This window comes from Semicossyphus pulcher, unplaced genomic scaffold (genome assembly GCF_022749685.1).
Source record: "Semicossyphus pulcher isolate SPU_LCO1_2020_fin unplaced genomic scaffold, fSemPul1.0.p SCAF_27, whole genome shotgun sequence".
NCBI lineage: Eukaryota > Metazoa > Chordata > Actinopteri > Labriformes > Labridae > Semicossyphus > Semicossyphus pulcher.
In genome coordinates, this window is record NW_027211701.1 from 3,169,964 (window position 1) to 3,189,393 (window position 19,430).

Sequence of the window (19,430 nt, forward strand, 5' to 3'; positions counted from 1 at the left end):
TAATCGCGATAAATATCGCAGAGCAGAAAGTTAGTAATTTTATTTTTTTTCAATATTGTACAGCCCTACTTCATACTTACTTATAACTTATTCATCTGACTTCAGAAAACAATACAAATTTGAAGTAATACTTGTTACTTTAAACTTTGTCTGACTTTGTTTGCAGAACAAAAGTCCGAATTGTAAGATTAAATTCAGAATTCTGTCTGTTTTTTCAGAAAATATTAATTTGAGTAAATAAATGATGAAGAGATGAAATTCAGATTTCCGACCTAAAGAAAGAAGAAAGTCAAATTTCTGAGAACAAAATCAAAGCGTGGCCCGAATCCTTTCTCGTATGACCCATAGTAAAAGCCTCAAAGAACAGGGGTTACAGCTTTGTGTATTTATTTTTTTAAACAGCAGTTTGTATGTTTGGACGTGGTTCCTGAGGTCTCTGCAGTGGTTTCTAATTCGAGGCGTGGAGGGAGGTACTGCTGACCCGTGGCCTCCCCCACAGTCCCTCCCTCCCTCCCTCCTCTGCTCTACAGATGTCACCTCACAGATGGACAACACACAGAAGGCTTGTCTCACTTTTGACACACACACTTATGGCACGCACACACTCAGGAATCCAAGTAAACAGCGCCAAGGTCAATTTAACGTTTGACCTCCCTTCTGTTTCTCATCAAGATTCTTTGTGTTCATTTATCTTCATGTATTGTTACCTTACTGTTAAATGTTATGGTCATCAAAGTTCACTGCATGCTAGTGCTGCTAACACATGACATGAATGGAGCGAAGCTTCAACTGAATCTCATTTGTTTCACTATTTAAAATTCTTCTTTACACTCCTCTGCCTGTTAATCTGCCTGTCCTTCATGCAGCATCACTTCCACGTCTGTTTAGTACATTTTGCTCAACACATCAAGCGTTTAATTAAAGAAATTAGCATTTTAACACTGAACAGGTCTGCAACCAGAACTACAACAATCCCAGGACATAAAATGTGAATGTAAAGTCACACCTCTGAAATCATTCGGCGCAGCGTAACAAATGCATGACTCATTGTGACGCTGAAAAGCATCACACCTTCTGATGGGAGAAACACAGGATGTATTTGTTCTTATGGGAATGTGTGTATGTATTTAGCTTTGCATGCTCAGGCATGATTATTCAAACAAGTGTTTTTGCGTGTTTAAACATGCAAGTGGGCATGTGAAAATTTCAACGTGCTGATGAGCTTTTGTCAGGAGCATTTCTGTGCAGATGCATGTCTGTACAGACTTACTTAAGTGTTTGTGACTGGCATAGGACTGCGTGGTGTGGGAAAATATGCAGCATGAAAAACACTTTGGAAAATGACAGTATGGATGCAAATGAATAAATACAAAATGCTCAACAGTCTGCTGCTTAATTTGAGCATTTTCAACCAAACTCACAACAATATTGACAATATTAATCCATCCATTCTGCTTTCATTTTCATCTAGTTCTGATCTGCCAAACAGAAACGGGTGCAGCTAAACGTTTTACTTTTAGATTTAGACCAACTGAAGAATAAAACAGGAGCTTAGCGGATCTTAGCGATTCTGATGCTGCAACTGTTTATGTTTGTGATGGATTTATATCGCAATAACGATTAAAAACACGGGAGCTATTACGGCTGCTTCTGAAAGTCAACAATTGGAGTCATCAGTCAATAAGACCCTGAGTCAACTTGCATTTAGTTCTTTAGCTGCATGATTGTACACGAAGCAATTCAGGACCGACAGCATGACACACTGTAATCTTTACAAACTGAGTCTCCAAATGACCCGTCAGTGCTCAACAATCACAGGTTCTTTTACCGGCAGAGGTCTTAACCTCTCTGAAACAAATAGGCCCACTGATTAACACCACAAAACTCTGAATAAAGCAGTTACAGGTTTTTCTTGTTCAGCTCTTCTGCTGGGCTTCAGGGGCTGTGAGCCGACCTCCCGCTAGCTTTAGCTGAGCTTGTTTCTCTGATAACTTAAGATCAAGACATCTGATGAATAAACTCCTGAATTCAGTTAAATGCGGTAGTTATAAACTCCCAATAAACAAGGCTCACAGGTAAAACATCAGACCTCAGCTGATGTAGAAGTTTGGTTTGACCATGCTAACTATAAAAGGTAAGGCTTCTTACAGAATCTGCTGGTGTTGTGTGTGTCTGTGTGTGTGTTCTTCCACAGTCAGAGGTCTTGTTTGTGTGTGTTTTATTGACTCACCCTGATGCTATGAGCGCTCTGGACTGAGCCATCGCAATTCTCTGTAACGCTGGTCTGCTCAGCCCGGCTAAACTCGATCTCTGTGGCAACGGGGCATGGCACACTGTTGCAGCAGACGACGCGCTGCGCTGCGGCTTCATCACCATCGGTGAAGGAGAGGGCACGGGAGAAGGGGGCGTTGTCACGCTGTTGGCGGGGGTGACTAATGTGGCGGTTGGCACTGATTCGCTGGCTGAAGATGAGGAGAGTTTAGGGGGGATGGATGGAGGGTTCTGATTCAGGTTGGATGTCGGGGGCTGAGGAGGAGGGAGGGACGGCGGTGGCGGCCTGTTGGAAGACGGGGAGATACCCAGCGAGGAGGTCCCGGCGGTGAGGGCGGCCAGTGACTGAGCAAAGAGCTGGGCGTTCCTTCTCGGAGAGGCGATGTTTTTGGAGATGGCGAGGCCGTGCGGGAGCGTCTGGTAGTAGTTGGAGTTAGAGTTTGAGTTCTGCTGCTGTCCTCGCCCCAGAGTGGCAGATTTAGACGGACTCAGAGGTTTGGAAGTGAAGGATGCAGAGTTCTTGGGCCGCTGCATGGTTAGCGAGCGTCTGCCTAGAGTCTGTATCCCGGCGCCTCCTGCTCCTCCTGTGTTGGACTTCACGCTAAGAACCAGCATGCACTGCTGGCAGGAACAAGGCTGGCCCAGTCCTGTAGCTGGTAAGCCCCCATTGGCGTAGAGAGAATTTCCAATCCCCATACTGGTCCCTGACACCCCAACACCCAGCAGGGCTCCTGTTAGACCTCCGCCTCCTCCCACACCTCCTCCTTTGGGCAGCGGGAGAGGACCAGACACTAGAGGGTAGGCCACATCAGCACGTCTCTGGAGCCTGCGACACCTTTGGCTCTGTCTGTTCACCTGCAGGAGGACAAAAAAATCATTAGTTTATACTAGATGACCCTTATATGTCTGCAATAGAAATGATCCTCTATTGCCCACATGGGTGATTTGTTTCCCTAAAGTCTGTGCAACCTGAGCTAAAAGGCCATGTTATTCAATTTACCATGGTAAGCGATGACAGTATTGAAAACGTGCAAAAATACAAAAAACACGTGTCTTGTCAAAATTTGCTTAAAAAAGACCCAAAACAATTCTGATGCACAAAATATTTCCAAACGCTAAATTATTCAAACTCCTGTGGTACCTGCTGGAAGTTCATGCGTTTGACCCTCTGCATGGGGCCATAACGCCAAGGAGATGCTGGATAAGGATCGTAAACATACCTGCGTCATGTTCTGAAAATCAATGAGGTAGCAGAAGCCGAGCGGTGTCAGGTCCAGGCAGGGCTGCTTGCGGTTGTGGGCACTCTCGATGGCGATGGCCACCTCCATGTCGTAGGGCGTCCACGTACCGGCATCGTTTTCCCATTCCCACTGCCAGCCCTGACCCGGGGCCGAGGATGGGTCATAAAAACTCCTCCGCACCGGACGGATGGTTCCTGAAACACACAGAGGAAGAAATGTGCATTACTTAAATATTCTGTCCTTAAGTTTCGTTGAGAGCCTCTACAACTGATTAAAGACTCAAGATTTTAGAAGTTGTAAGTTTGGGATGCTGTAATTAGCTCAAACTCAAAGCCGTTTGAAAAAGTTACATAAGTAGGAACACAATAGAATGAATACTTAAAAATACACTTGAAAAACAAGAACACAACATCTCTCTGTCTCCCGGTGGGGACGGAGGGTCGAGAGGAGGGTCCCTGAGCTAACCAACCACAAACTACCTCAGTCTCCAGGGGTAACAGGCTATTCAGTCAATGCCAGGACAAGCAGAGGAAGGCATATGTGAGTGTGTGTGTGTGTGTGTGTTTGTGTGTGTGTGTGTTTGAGAGACGTGTACAAGGAAGGGATATTGGCAGAGTGGCATCAGCACACAGACATCAAAAGGAGGGAGTTCAATGATGGGGGGCTGCGTTTGTTTGGTGTGGACATGAAGACGGAGGCAAAGAGAGAGTGAATAATCAAACTGAGATATCACCCACTGTGTTGTTGGTTTTATTTGGACAGTACTTCATTAGCTGGAGGAATTATGAAAAGGAGGCATGGCAAAAGATATGTTCAAGAAGACAAATATACCAAAAGGCTTTTAAATGTATGTGATAGAAAGACAACGAGTGGTTATGACCCCCAGCTCCCCCCTCACTCTCTGTGGAGTGAGTCCAGCCCCACATTGAGCTCTTGACCTGCTGATTACCACGTGCAATCTAATTTCACGTAGACTGAATACGAGCTGCACTGCTGTACGTCTGTGTTTCTGATCCGGGCAGGAGAGGCTGTTCGTCAGAGGCAACAACAATCTCCTTCCAGACGAGCATTTAACAGCTGCTTCAAAACTAAACTAAAAACCATAACACTATGTAGCGTGGTTATTGGGTCACAGTTCAGGAAGTTGTTCAGGTTCAGGAAGTACCACAGGTTAAACAAATTAAAGTTAAAAAAATACATTTAACAGCAAAATATTTGTGTTTTCTACGTCTAACTGCAACAGTTAATGCATTTAAATACTTTCATATTGTCAGTAAGAATATTAATAAGAGAAAAAACTCTAACACTCCGTCCTAATACTGCTAACTCCTGAACAACTGCAGCCCGTGCTCGTTGGATTGATTGAAATGCAGGTGAGGGCACATGCAGCAGGACTCGAGAGATTTGATAGACATGTACATGTGATAGACAACAACTGGTGCTCTGCAGAAACTTTCTGGGTAAAACTTGCGCTCTGGAATTTCTGTTATTTGCGTGCAATAATAGATGTACTGGCTTTATTTGATCGCAGGTTGTACAGGTTCAGACACCAAACAAAACGTCCTGTACCGCACGGTTGGAACCAGCACACTGCATCATTACACCACTAATGAAAACACATGTCACATAACCATTCATGTACCCTGGGCATGCAAAGACACAAAACAGGCACTGATTCTTCCACACAAAACATCAACAGTCAGTGTAGGGCTAATAGCGCCACCGGTAGGGTTGGGCATCGAGAACCGATTCTAAAATTCTGATTCTGAAGGAATCATCAAGACATTTGAAATTCGATTTTGCTTATTGATTCTTAACAAATTTCACTCAGGCTAGTTTCTGGACCTTGCCAGACCTGACCTTTCAGGAACTTTCTATCTGTCTACACAGCTGGGCTTAGTCGGACAACGCGGCTACGCAAAACAGTTGTTTTTGTTTTGTGGGAAGATCAATATACCACATGAGTCTGGGTAGAGCCATGTGCCATCATGGAACGTGGCAAGCGCTCAAGCCTCAAGGCTTCATCTTACTTGGAAAAATGACGGGTCGGCACAGTGCAACACCTGGGCCAAACTTATTTCATGAAAGGAAGGATGCACTAACAACATGGCAAAACACCTTCGCCAGCATGGTAAACTTATCTACGAGTGTACCGTGTTTCATGTGTTGCACATGCCTCACATGTCTCGTCCTCCTCTGTCAACCCTCAGCCAGCAGCCAGCACCTCGTCGCAATCGGGTAAGTGAAAATTAAGTAACGTGTCCAGGCCTCTCCTACACCAAGCGAACGAGTTTTCTCCACTGCGGGAGACACAATCTGTGCCTTACGCTCGTGCATACTGCCTGAGAAGGCAGATATTCATAGAGTTTTTATACCTGCTAGTCCAGACCAGGGTGTAAGTTTTGCATATTTGTTATTTGGGTCAGTTGCAATTATGCAAGTGCACCAAGCACCATGCACAGACATTCCTATTTCTCTCTCGTCAACACCCACATGGGCTGTAGCTCCCTAAACTGTATATGAATTGTTTTTTAGACTGTTGCTTTGAAAAAAGAATTGACAGACTATTATTGAATCATATCACTTAATAACAGCAACCAAATGACACTGTGAATTCAAGTAAATTGTAAATATGACTTGTGTAAAGGTTTTTAAAAATACGATTTTTCTGTGAATTTGTAATCGAGAACCGGAATTGATGAGCAGTATAAGAATCGGAATCAGAATCATTAACATCCAGGCGATACCCAACCCTAGCTGCTAGAACAGGGATTGCTTGAATAAAAGCTTGGATCCTGCACATGTAGGCAGTAGCAGCGTTATAAAATGGAAATCCAGCAGCGAGCACAGACAACAAGGGCGCCTGTAATTTGTCATTCAATGCGAGTTAACCTTTGCAAGTCAAGGCTGATGTCGTCTGTTTTCTTCAGGAAAAGGTAACATGTTAGAGGAATGACGAATCAGGGAGGGACACACACACACACACACACACACACACACACACACACACACACACTTGAACACAACCCTGAAGGTTTCAAAATAAAAACAGGGTCTGTTTCTAAAAATGTCCTTTTTGTGGGCAACAGAGGAGTGTTCATGCCAGCTGTACATGTAAGTTCACTCAGACAACTCATGTTTGCAGCAGCAGAACATAGCTTGTGTTTGGCGTCTCGACTGCGACCTCATCACTCCTCGCAGATTTACTTTACAAGCAGACATTTGAGGAGTGATGAGATGATATCTTAAACCCCTGTAGCCGGAGCCTGCAGGTGGATGCTGGGGTGGTGGTGGGGCTGAAAGTGGGAATGCAGTATTGGTGCAGGGCAGCAGTGGCAATGCCAGAGCAGAGGGAGAGACCGGACATCTTGCAGCTTAAATAGACACCAAGAGAGATTTCTACATTATTAATTAGAATCTTTATGCATGCCTGTATGACGGCCTTATTAATTAATATTGCATTTGTTGAAAGTGAAAAAGAGAAGGATTAAATGGTTGATTTCTGTTATTATTAATAAAAAGCTGCTGTGATGTGCAGACGTAGATGCAACACATTCTTTTTAATTACACTGGCTTTTATTCAGTTTCATCCTCAAAGAACAAGTTAACCTGATGGACCTGCTGTGGAGACAAACAGCTGGAAATTGCATTGAAGTTGTCCACTCCGAGAGGCCAGAGCACATGGGCGCTCTTTCATAACCTCTCCATTATGCTAACAATAAAAATAATACTGTGCAGCTTTATTGATCCCTGAAGGGATGTTCTCTTTGTGTGAGTATGAATACAGCAAGAGCCATGATGGCAGAGAGTCGTGTGCACAGTGTCCATCAAATAGCATCTATGTATTGTGTGTGTAGTTAAAGCTTTATCTTGTCTCGTCCGTCTCCATCAGGCCGGGGTCTTCTCACCAAGAGGATAACCTGCCTTTGTCTATGAGCAAGGCATCATCGCTTTGGATCAGGATGCTTTGGATGGTTGTGTATATGTGGGTTTTTAGTGTTTATTATCAGGCTGAAAATAATCGGATCATATCAGAATCGCAATTCTACATTTCTACAATTGTGAATCAATTTTGAACTTTCAAAATCTATTTTTATAAACTTTTCTTTTTTTTTCGTCCTCAGTAAATTTTCACCAGCAGCCTGTTGTGCACTACAAACCCGCTGCATGCATTGTTTGCCATGCACCCTTTCCGGCCGTTGGTTCTGGCTAGTCCGTAGCGCTGCTAACGTTAGCTACCTCTCTGCGTCAGTAGTGTATGGGAGGAAGCTTTGACCAATGCCCGCAGAATAGCTCTTATCTGCAATGCGTGGACCTCTCGAGCCACGAAGTCATTCGTGACATTCAACACTACATCACAGATGCCTGGCAGCTTGAGTCTCGTCTTACTAACGAGAGTGATGCACGAAAGCGACACCGATTCTGCAGTTGCCCACACACAAGCTGAAAATCGATGTCTGTGATTGTTTTGGAAAACATACAAAACAGGAGTTTTACAGTATGATTTTTGTTAAAGTTTTTTGATAAATACAGAGGTAGCTGGCCTTATTTAAGTTTAAGTATTTCTTATTTCACATAACTTGAACATGTTTTTCTCAAAATGTTAAAGTCAAGTACTAAACAATGTTTTATTTTTCCAAGTTAAGCAAAAATACATTGTCCTTTGTTTTAGGTTTGCCTTGTGTATTCACATTATTTATATCAAATAGAAGCTGCATAACCCTGAACACATTTTAATGTGCTTTAATGTCTCTAAGCACACAGCAGAACGGAGGGAATCCTGAAATAAACACCCCTTTTGAGAATCGATTTTGGATCGAATCGTGACCTTAAGAATCGAATCGAATTGTGAGATATTGACAGATTCACACCCCTACTTGGTGGTTAGTTATCACAGAGGCAGACACGACATCATACATCAGGAGCGGTTGCAAGCTGAGCTGTCACAAGGTGGTTTGTCAGTGCACAAATAGTTTGCATGTGTACATCCGCGTGTCGGAGACAGCAACACAGCAGAAAGAGTCCTTAATCCTGTTTCACTCTCACCCAGTACCACACCCCTTCTACGTTTTTTTAACTGTCAGAGCCGGATCAACACGGGGCCCGCTGCTTCTTTTATACGTCAGTCACAGTTGAAATCAAGTGCAACATGTTAGGGTGTGTCCACGCTGGATTTGCACACAAGTCAGACTGTTTTTGTGCGAGTGCAGGGTTTGGAAAATGAAGCCACAGTCTTTCCTTAATCTGAAAGGGAAGTAAATCATTTACACTCGAGCTACAACTCTACACATCTGGAAAGTTTAAAAAGTGTGCTGCGAAGACGAGAAGGAGAAGGAAACACGGGAAATGTGTGCAATTATTAAAGAGCAGCAGTGAGAGAAATTAAAGTGTGTGAAATCTAAGAGAGGGAGACGGAGGACAAAGAGGCCTGAGGCAGGTGGAGAAAGAGACCGGCCATCTGGTCTGTATTGTTCTCTCTACCACTGACCCCTCCCTGTGTGCACACACACACACACACACACACACACACACACACACAAACACACATACCCTCACATAGCTGCAGACTGACCAGCAGGCGAGCACATGTTAGGGTGGGGTCAAGCTTCATGCATGGCAGGACGGTGTTTGAGCTCCACTCACTTCTCATGAAACCCTCGTCAACAGTAACTCTGTGGGAAAATTCAGCCCCGAGGATGAGCCAGCACTTCCTCTTCCTCTTCCTCAAGCCAATTCACTTTTCACCATGACTCTAATACACAGAGGTGGTTTGGCCACAGAATTGTCATTTTGAATTACTGCATATGGTTATAAAACACAACCACTCACTCTTTATCCGTACCACTCTCAAAGAATCTGCTGCTCCCACCAGCCTGCTGCGAGTGAGAAAACGCCTGAAGGTCTTTCTCAACACTACTCAACCACAACCAAATGCTTAGTGTAAGGTACAAATTAATTGATACAATTAAAGGGGAAAAAACAGCCGAAATGCAATGCCCAGATTGTTTTATACAATTGGAGTGATCACACAAATTAATGCAATTTTTCTTTAACTAAAAATGCACTCACTGTGTTAGCGAGGCGAATTAACTGAAACACATCAAGCTACTTTGTTGTTGCTCAATGCAAAAGGAAAACTCACCATCCGGTTTTCATCGACTTGTCTACAGGAAAAGTCTGTCTGATTTCAAATTAGTGCAGCTCTTCATCAGAGTACACAGATAACTGACCGCTGTGCAGCAGTCTGTGTGTCACCTGCCTGTAAACTGTAAACATGCACGCGATCCTGCTGCTACCATCACACGCAATGTCTGCGGGATGATCGAGGCTTTCAATAACGCCAGGCGGCTTTTAAGTGAGTGTATTCCCGTTATCAGCCGCACCTTGTCCCAGTGCTGGTTAACACTGTGGCTACATAAATGGACAGTTTATGGAGCGGATGTGCCGGGTGTTTAATTTAAGCAGCTACACCTGAAGCACACACACAGCGTGAGGTTGTGTGTGCGGACAGGAAGTAGGAGGCGGTGACGTTTTGTCAATGGAGTCTGGTGGCCTTGAAGAGAGGGACGTTACAGATGTGATCTTTAAGTGGACATATATTTGTTTCATTTAAAAAATTGTTCACGTTTTAATTTAGTTTTTTGCTGGTTATGAAACGGACTGAAATTTATTCTGATGACTCTGTATGACCTACAAAAGCAAACCAGACCATCAGCGACAAGATTGATTATTTCTATAGAGTCATCTTTAACGCCTGAAACTGCTGGCGGGGGGTAGGTGTCAGACAAAGAGATTAACTGCACGCCGCCTTTGTTTACATTTTCCAGGGGAAAAATTTAAAGTGAATGACATATATGACTGTTAAAGAAAGCAGGATGAGATTTTTTGTTGAATTCACCACTTCAGCATGTACAGGACAAAATCAGCAAAGAGATAAGAGGTACGGCTTTGTCCACAGGGGGCGCCAAAATCAACACGAACCAAGTGCCTCACAGCAGCTTTAATTATTTTTCAGAGCCTCTCCTTCCTCCTGAAACGAACAAGCCGCTTTGCCATTTAAAATTCGGTAATGACTGGTCGATTTCAGCGAAAGCAAGGTTCTACATAGAAACCTGCAGCTGTTCTGAACGGCCCATTTCAGAGGCGACCTTTTTTAAAATGTAATTCTGGAAAAACACGGAATTATGCAGTTTTCACTTTTTCACTGTGAACAATAAACACCCAAACATGTGAATCCCATGCAAAATATGAGAATATTCATTTAAAAGATATGGCCCCTTTAAAAAGAAAAGGTTAATCTCTGTAGGGGTCCTTTCTGTAATGTTGTCAGACACTTTGATTCAAAGCAATGTAAGTGCATCTGTCCCTAAGGATTACAGTGCAGTCGAAAAAGCCTGTTTTACAGCTGCAGGCTGAATTAATCTACTGGAGCATTTACAAACGTTTTTTTTCCCCTATTAGACATTTCAACACCAAAATATGTTAAAATAAAATACATAAATAAATAAAAAGGGCCAAAGTTTGAAAATAGCGAAATTCCCCTTTAATACTAGATAAGAAGGACGTCTATTCATGTCAAAGAAGAAAGTGACATCTGAGTCAATGCCAAGTTATCACAGTTACAGTGGTGCTGACAGAGTGGGACGAGACACTTAACAGACTTCACAAACACACACAATCATCTTGGGATTCCCTGCTTATCTCACTCTCCTAACACAGCCACAAATGCATAACAAAACAGAGTGACCTCATGCCTTTGAGACTGTGTTTCCACCCATCAGAGGAATGAAAGATTTTCTCGACATATCTGCCGCCCCTGAAACCTAACGTGTCCCAGTTTGAACCCAGAATGATTTCTGTCCTGACCTGAACCCAGTCCACGGCACATCGGGTGAAACTGCAGCTTTTTTCCTAATGACAACTAAAAGCCCTTTTCAGAAATATTCCTTGACCTCGTCGACCACTTCTCCACTCATCATCTTCAAACGGCCCTGAGAGCCCTCGAGCGGCAGCGGGATGTGGGCCGGTGAGGAAATGACAAAAGAGATGTACAGTATGTGACACTCTCTCAAGGTTAAGAGTGTAAAATATAAATGACATTTCACGCCAAAAAAAAGACAGAGAAGTCAAGAATCAAAAGCAGTTGGAGCTTTTAGTCAAAGGTAGGGAGAAAATAAGAGAGGAGGAAGAGAGACGAAGAAGATTTATGAGATAAAAGAACAGAGACCGAAACAGAGAGCTCATACATTATCTAGAAGGTCAAGCTGACCTCGAGTCCTTTCAGACTAAATCTAGCAACTTCTATCACTTCCTCGTTTCCTTTTTTTCCTTCACTTTCTCACTTCCTTTCTCTTCTGATGTCTTCTTCTTGATATCTCGTCCTCTTCCTGACTGATATCAGCTCTGAGATCGCTTACATTTCTTCTTTTGTCTCATCTGTCTCACAGAGCATTTATACTTTCAATGTTTCTGACAGTTTGCTTCCCCATTTTTGATTTTCCCCAAAAGAATTAAAAGCATATATAAAATGTTCTATTCACATCTGTAAAGCTGCACTTGCATCTTACTTTCAGGACTATTTTACAGCAACTTTTGTTGTACAAAAAATTGAAAGGATTTAGGCCGGAGATAAACTTGCTCCTTAACCTTGCGTTTGCGAACGCAACCGGCTGCATCATGAACGTAACCGCTCACATAGTTGTCTATGCACTACATGTGTTACTGGAGGAAACCTTATGTGCCTACCATATGTGTGGGATGTAAACATCAGACATGGCAACACTCGAGGACACTATTATGTTCATTCTGAGATCACGGAGGGAAATGTGAAAGCTTTCGTGTGTTCGATGGACAGAACACAAACAACATTTTCCAACATGTTCCTCCGTAAGTGACGTAACGGTGCCGGACTTGTGTCCATTTAGTTTTGCAGGTTTCCACGTCGACCTCTAAAATGGAACTTATCTGTCTCAACAGGCGTGTTTGTCACTGTGCAGAGGCAATGACACATCGTACAGATGTGGATATTTGCGGACTTGATCAGCTTGTCTTCAGAACGTTCTGCCATTGTTGTCCCTGCTGCTGTGTTGACCCTGTCACATCCCCTCTGCCTCCACACTGCCCCTACTGCTTATGTGCATGCTGCATCAGACACAATAAACACGTGGCAGCCCTAATGCGCACGCAAATGCATAATTAGTAGCGAGTACATCTCCAGCTTTAGATGTATTTTCATCAGCGGGGTTGAAGTAGGGCAGCGTAAAACGGCAAACCACGGCACCCTGATAAAGAAGGAAGTCTGAGGAAACCAGGGGGGCTTATTAATTACACATTAGTTTAAACTATAAACATATAGTTTATCAACACGTCTTTCATATCTGTTCAGTGCTGTATTATTTTTTTAAAGTAAAGATAATTACAAGCTGAATAAAGCAGTCTCTCTGATGCTCTTCAGTAAACATAGCATGTCCAGGGGGGCTGCAGCTAACATTAGGGTAGTTTTATGGTTTCAATTCCTTCAGTGTAACATTTACAAGGCTTTTAACAGGAGTCCAATTATCCCCAGAGGTTCAGCCTCTCCAAAACAAACAGATCGGGTAATTAAAAACAGGTAAACATTCAATAAAGGAGCTTCACAATAAAAATCTGTGTCTCTTTGACACAGGAGGAGTCAGGAGGAGCTGGGAGCAAACTCCTGCTAACATTAGCTCGAATTCCTTCAGGGTCACCATTTACAAGGTTTTTTACAGGAGCCGAATGATCTGCAGAGGTTTACTCCTCTACACAACAAAAGGACAGGTAATTAAAATACAGAAAAACTCTAAAGAAGGAAGTTCTGGGGTAAAATCTGTGTATCGATCTGTAGCGGACTGGATGTCCAGTGAAGGGGCTGCTAGCTGAGCTGCCACTAACGACCAAATAATTATTGTAATGTGACCATTTTTGTCTATCTATCTATATTCTTTGACACGACTTATGTTTTTCCTTTTCCTGTATTCCTCCTCTTTGCCTCCCTGTTAGCCCCGCTAAACCCGATCACATGAGAGTCATCAGCCACAAGTAATCCTGTCTGTGTGTGTGTGTGTGTGTGTGTGTGTGTGTGTGTGTGTGTGTGTGTGTGCACGTGCGTGTGTGTGTACGCGTGTGGCGATTATGCCCGGTCTACCTTGCTTTGGGCAGAAAAACTTTGACTGGTCTGGTTTCAGTTTGAGGATGTTCTGGTAACTCCGACATTAACTACAGTCGAATCGATCTGCTGACGTCTGCTGTCTGTCTGTGTGTGTGTGTGTGTGTGTGTGTGTGTGTGTGTGTGTGTGTTTGCGTGTGTAAGTTGTGGAGCAGGCAGTGAGTGATGTCCCCCCAGAGGCCTCGCAGTACCAGTAACTCGACACGCAGAGTTTCACATCAACAACTCGGAGAGAAGAAAGCTGCGCTCTGACCCCTCCACCTCTTTCATCTTCCTTTCTCCGCACTTCCTCCCCGATACTTTCCTCTGAGTTACGATGAGTTGATGCAGAAAACAGAGAAGGAAACAACCTGTACGCTAACGTGAAGCCACGGTTAGTCCTCTACAGTCAGGAAATTGTTGAGAAAAGTTCTGACAACTTCACAAAGCATGTCATGCTGAGACAGCTGGATGGAAAAGTAGGTTACTGCTTCCTCTGAACCACGCAACAAGGTTACAATAAAACTAAAACACGTGTAAATGTACAGCATTTTAAGCCAAATTAATTATTATCATTATCAAGAAATATCACATCAGCCTTCAATCCTCCATCCCCCCCTTTCATCTTCTCTGTCAGGTTACTTTTTCCTCCTAACATCAGCCCTTGTCTACTACTCTATCTGAATATGTAAGTTGACTTGCTCTCTCTATATCTTTTTCCCTCTCCTGTAATATTTGCCATGCTTTCTAACTATCTTTTGCCGTCTCCACACTTCTTTCAACCAGTTCTGCACTGACTTTGTCGTACCGCCGCCTCCCTTCAGCCCTCTCGCCGTCTTTGTCTCTACTTTGTCTCACCTTGAAAGAGTCCGATCCCCTGAGTTTTGGGTTCAGAGTCAATTTTCAGCTTCATAGAGTGCGAGAGAGAAAAGAGAGAGAAAGAGGCAGTGAGGGTAGGATCAGGTGGACCAGAGGAAGTGTGACATGAAGCCGACATAATGACAGTAGAGGAAGAAGAGGCCCTAACCTTAACGCCCGAAGACAAAGACAAAAAAGTGCATCAAAACTCCCTCAAGGAAGGTTTCAAATGGTCTCTTTTATATCTGTAAGAAACACTACAGTAACAGAAACAGGAAGTAACACTGTAGGTTCCACCTTTTTATATTCAGGTCTTGCTGCTATACTTCAACAAGACTAGGTCAAAACCTAGTATGTGGGTCAATGTGTGCTTTTGTGGGCAATGTGTCCTGGGACTGTCCTTATGAGGCCGTGTTTGAAAGCAGGTGCGCGCTGCGGACGTAGGTGAGGACAGCGGACGAGCAGCGGAGGAGCAGCCCCGCCTACTACCCGAACAAAGTATCCAGAGCCATATAGACAGAGAGTCGCGTCGGCGGAGGTCCAATATGCTCCATGATCCGCCATTGCCATGTTGCATCTCTCTCTCTACAGCTGTGGTACCGTCACTCAGCCCGTTACTCAGTCAGTCAGTCACATACAGACCCATGTGTAGGGCAGAAATAGTCAAATATAGTACATAAAGATTCTTTAAGTTTTTTTATATACCGGTGCGACCAATATATACCTGTATAAAATGCAGAGAGAGGTATTTTACTGTGTTACAGTATTTTACCCAGACGATGGTGCTGTAATCGAACCAAAGTTGTTGGATGTTAAGTGGTGACGCTACAACGTCTCCAATTTACAATATGCTGCAGTGCTGTTTTGCTCGCTGTTTTAAGCGACTTGATTGTTGCTATAACGCTTCGTCACGGACATGCACCTTCATGATCGCCATTGCAGCCACCACCCTCACAACAATCAATGTTACCGTAGGCTGCCAGCTACCGCTAGCTACAGCGCCGCTAGTTAGCAGGACTGCAAGGTTGACATGGTGAAAACAGATGGTAGGCTATAATTTGTGTGTGTTTAGAATGTGTTTTAAATGAAAATACATTTACATAGTGTTGACACAACTTGTATACACGTTACACACCTCTGGGATACCCCCCAAAACACACTGCGTCTTATCCGGATTCTATGGTATGTCAGGTTTAGGGTAAGTGATGTGAAGAAGAAACAACAATCAGCAAAGAGGTCATGAAACCTGTGCTGAACTAACTTGTTCAAGCAGCTGAAAAAACAGCACAAAGTGCAGCATGATGGGTGTGTGAAGGCCGAGAGGAAGAACGAGCTGCTCCCCGCCCTCGTCCAGTCAGACATCCATAACAGAGACGTTGTACAGCACGACTCCCCGGTCCACCCAACTCACAGAGACAACCTGAACATACCAATACAATCACAACCACGTTTCTCCCTCCCTTATTATTTGCTCCATTTTGATCTACTTTGGGCTGATGTAAATGTGGTCTCTTTTCCTTCCAGGGGGTATCTTTTGTTTTTGCCTGTTTGTTTACATATGCTGTTTGCTATCCATTTATAATTGATAACAAAGAAAGAACACAATATGAAAGTCCTCAGGAGCTGTTTTTGCTTTCATCTGAGTCATTTAAATGCTTGATACCAATACTACTTGAAAAGTGCACACTTCCAGTACATTAAAGTTATTCACTTCAATCCAGTGTACATGATAAACAGCCAAACAAATCTGCAATGCATAAGAAATGGCTTCATCCAAGCTGTTCTTAATGATTGTTATACTTGGGTATATAAATGGGTGATCATAACAGCACGTACACATGTTACGTACACATGTTCTGTAATTTCCTGTCGTAACCTGAAATGTCCCAGTAACCTGGTTTGTTGTGTGCATGTAAATGTAGTCAGTGTTAAAGGTTGTTTTTTGCTCCCTCCCCCTTTCTCGTCAACACAATGCCCCCCCCCCCCCCCCCCCGCGTCTCTGGGGAGTCCCCCATCCAACCCCCCCCCTCCTCCATCTACCATGACCCTGACGCCCCGGGGCATTGTGGGGGTCTGGGAATGTGTCTCCTTCAGCAGGACCAGCTGGAACGAGAAGAGGATCAGCTACAGGAGCAGGAAAAAGATGCCATCACACTTTAAAAAACATAATCTGTCTATAAAAGTTTCATGAAATTCTGCCAACACGTCAACAAATACATTGACGTAGGCCGATTTTCACACCTTCCTCTCAGTGGTTACAAACCCAGCAGCTTGAATTAACTCATTTTAGACATTTGCTGACATCGTGGCAAGGCGAGCTCCTCCTAACGTTAGACATAAGTTCCTTCCAAACTCCCTTTTTATGCGAAACCAAAGACAAGAAATCCAACTTCAAAGATATTCCATCTTCCACGATAAGAGACTCAGGCATATGTTGCTACTGTGACAGCTGTTGCTTTCATTGGAATATATTCAGTCAATTAAACATTTAAGAGAAAAAACACATTTTATTTATTTATCCAAACATGGAGGAGCAACTTGTTTTGGCCATTTCTGTCCACCCGGAGCTGTACCTATGACAAACAAACAGTATCACAATAGAGACCAAAAAGCCCATTTGTGGCAGCAGATTGGCCGGACACAAGAAGTTGCTGGTAAGCATTTCATCCTAGAGCTCCCCAGCGCCGTGCCAGTGCCTTTCAACCGGAAAAAGGCGTTATGTGGGCACGGAGCCTTTGGGTGCTTTCACACCTGACAGCTTTGGTCCGGACTTTACTCGGAAAGTCCACAAATGTGTTTGGTCTGCACTCTGGTGCACTCGGTCCGTTTCCAAACGAACCACGGTCCGGTTTGATTCAGGTGTGAACATTAACAGACTTAAAGTAGGACCAAATACAGGAAGCAAACCATAAAACTGTCACATTATGGGTGCTGACACTTGCAGAGACAGGCAGCAAGATGATTTCACAAACGCTTGTGGAAACGCACGAGAACACGGAGGTGTTCAAAGTGTTCGGTGAAAAACTAAAGGAGAAAGAAACTGATCGAACTGTGGAACGGTTAAAAGTAAAAAAAACTCCAACAACAAATCATTAAAGTCTGAAATCGCGTGATTGAGGAGTGTGCGCTCTGTATTTGTTTACTTCAGGAACTTTTCCCACATTGAAATTCCGACCAATCAAAGAGCAGTTTCCTTGTGCATCAAAAGCTTTGGTCCGCTGGTAAAAGCTGCCGTGTGAACACAAACCAAACTTGAGGTAAAATGAAACATTGTAACAATTTGGTCTTTTTTTTTATTTGGATCAAACAAACGGACTTTAGGTGTAAAAGCACCCAACCCAAAGGAGGCCATGTTTTTCACTCTCATTATGGTAAACTTTGGACAATTATTAAAACTATTAAAGTTTCATTAGTTTCCTCAGGTTTCCGTCATTATCAGCATACCCTTGATGCTGGCAGCATCTTCAAATATAAAATGCAATACTATTAATATTTATCAATATAATAAATAGCCATATAGCCCAGCTCTATGTGCAAGAGAGTGTCAATCTACTTCACAGAAAGCACAACAGAGTCAAAAGAAAGTCATATGTTTGATGTCAGGGTCTGACTTTTTCCTAAAAGATGTTCTTTTATACTCTCTCTTGTAAAGTGACACCAGATATTATTGACAGTTTGTTAAAGAGTGCTTGTATCAATGAAGCTCTCGAGACACATGAGCTACAACTTGTGACGTGAAAAAGACCCAAAGCTTTCCCAGAGAGACCAGGCTGTTGACTGGAATCATTGCCTTATCCCCACGTTGTCAGTTTAACCAGCATGATGAGATATATAGTAGGAGCTGCAAACTTCGTTACATATATGACTGTAAAGATGGACAAGTAGGGGGTCAAAGTTTGTTGCACCTCTCGAACACTCCAACACCCCTCAGGATGCAGCTGCCTGAGCCTGTATGACACCCCGGGAGCACAAAGTCGTCACATCCAGCCTGTTCATGTCAATAGGAGAAACTGATCAGGTACTGGGGTTCAACTGCTGTATGAAATTCTTCTGCCTGGTTTTGCTTTTGTCTCATTGATGATGGCAAAGGTTTGATATCATTTTAAATCAGTATTTCATAATCAAGTCTGTAAAATCTTTTCAAGCGTCTTACTGAGCAATTTCAGGTAAAGCTTTCAAGATTAGTAAGTAACTGAAGGCTTAAGAGACTAAAATGTTCTCAAAGGTTAAACTCTGTAATGAGCTTTTGCTGACTGAGAAAGCAGAAACAATACTGGTTTTACTGGTTGCCTAATTGGTGGTAAGAACCTGCACCTACAACCTTCAAACATGAGCTGATAACACGACACACCATTTTTATTACACACAAACTTCCACTCAGTATAAACTAGGGCTGCATGATATTAGAAGAAAGTGCAATTATTGCAATATAAAAAATATACAGGAAATTACACCAGATAAAAGCAGTGTGTTTTAATTAACACTCAAACTTTTTTTATTTGTGACTTTAAGTCATTTTCCTCTCCCAAAAAAACCCTCTCCTACTTTTACCACACTCGGTTCAGCCTAATGAAAGAGCAGAGAGAGTTCAGGTGAAGAGACACGTTTCTTTATAAAATAAATACAAACAGACGTGTGGGCTGCAGTTGTGTTAATTATACGTATTGTCATCATATCATTTCTAACGGTGTTCAAATGTGTGTTGAATTAGGGTGATCATCCCGTGACAGCAACTCTTTGAAACAAAAGCTCATAGTATCCTACTTCCTGTCGGTACACACAACCTCGCACTGTGTGCGCGAACGGTCTGCAGTGTTGCCAGATATACGATAACTATCGTATTTGTACGATAATTTTGCCCTCTGTACGATGTAGGATCAATAATGCCAAAAAAG

At 43.2% G+C, this 19,430-nt stretch overlaps 1 protein-coding gene across 1 annotated transcript in view; it reads right to left on the bottom strand.

The window, feature by feature from the left end:
* LOC138604874 (E3 ubiquitin-protein ligase DTX4-like) overlaps window positions 1–19,430 on the bottom strand; it is a 43,561-nt gene that overhangs the window by 19,411 nt on the left and 4,720 nt on the right. The window contains exons 3-4 of the mRNA XM_069676904.1: window positions 3,492–3,706; window positions 2,231–3,126 (exon numbers count right to left, since the gene is read on the bottom strand). Of these exons, the coding sequence (XP_069533005.1) occupies window positions 2,231–3,126; window positions 3,492–3,706 (1,111 nt within the window). The remainder of the gene's footprint in view (window positions 1–2,230; window positions 3,127–3,491; window positions 3,707–19,430) is intronic.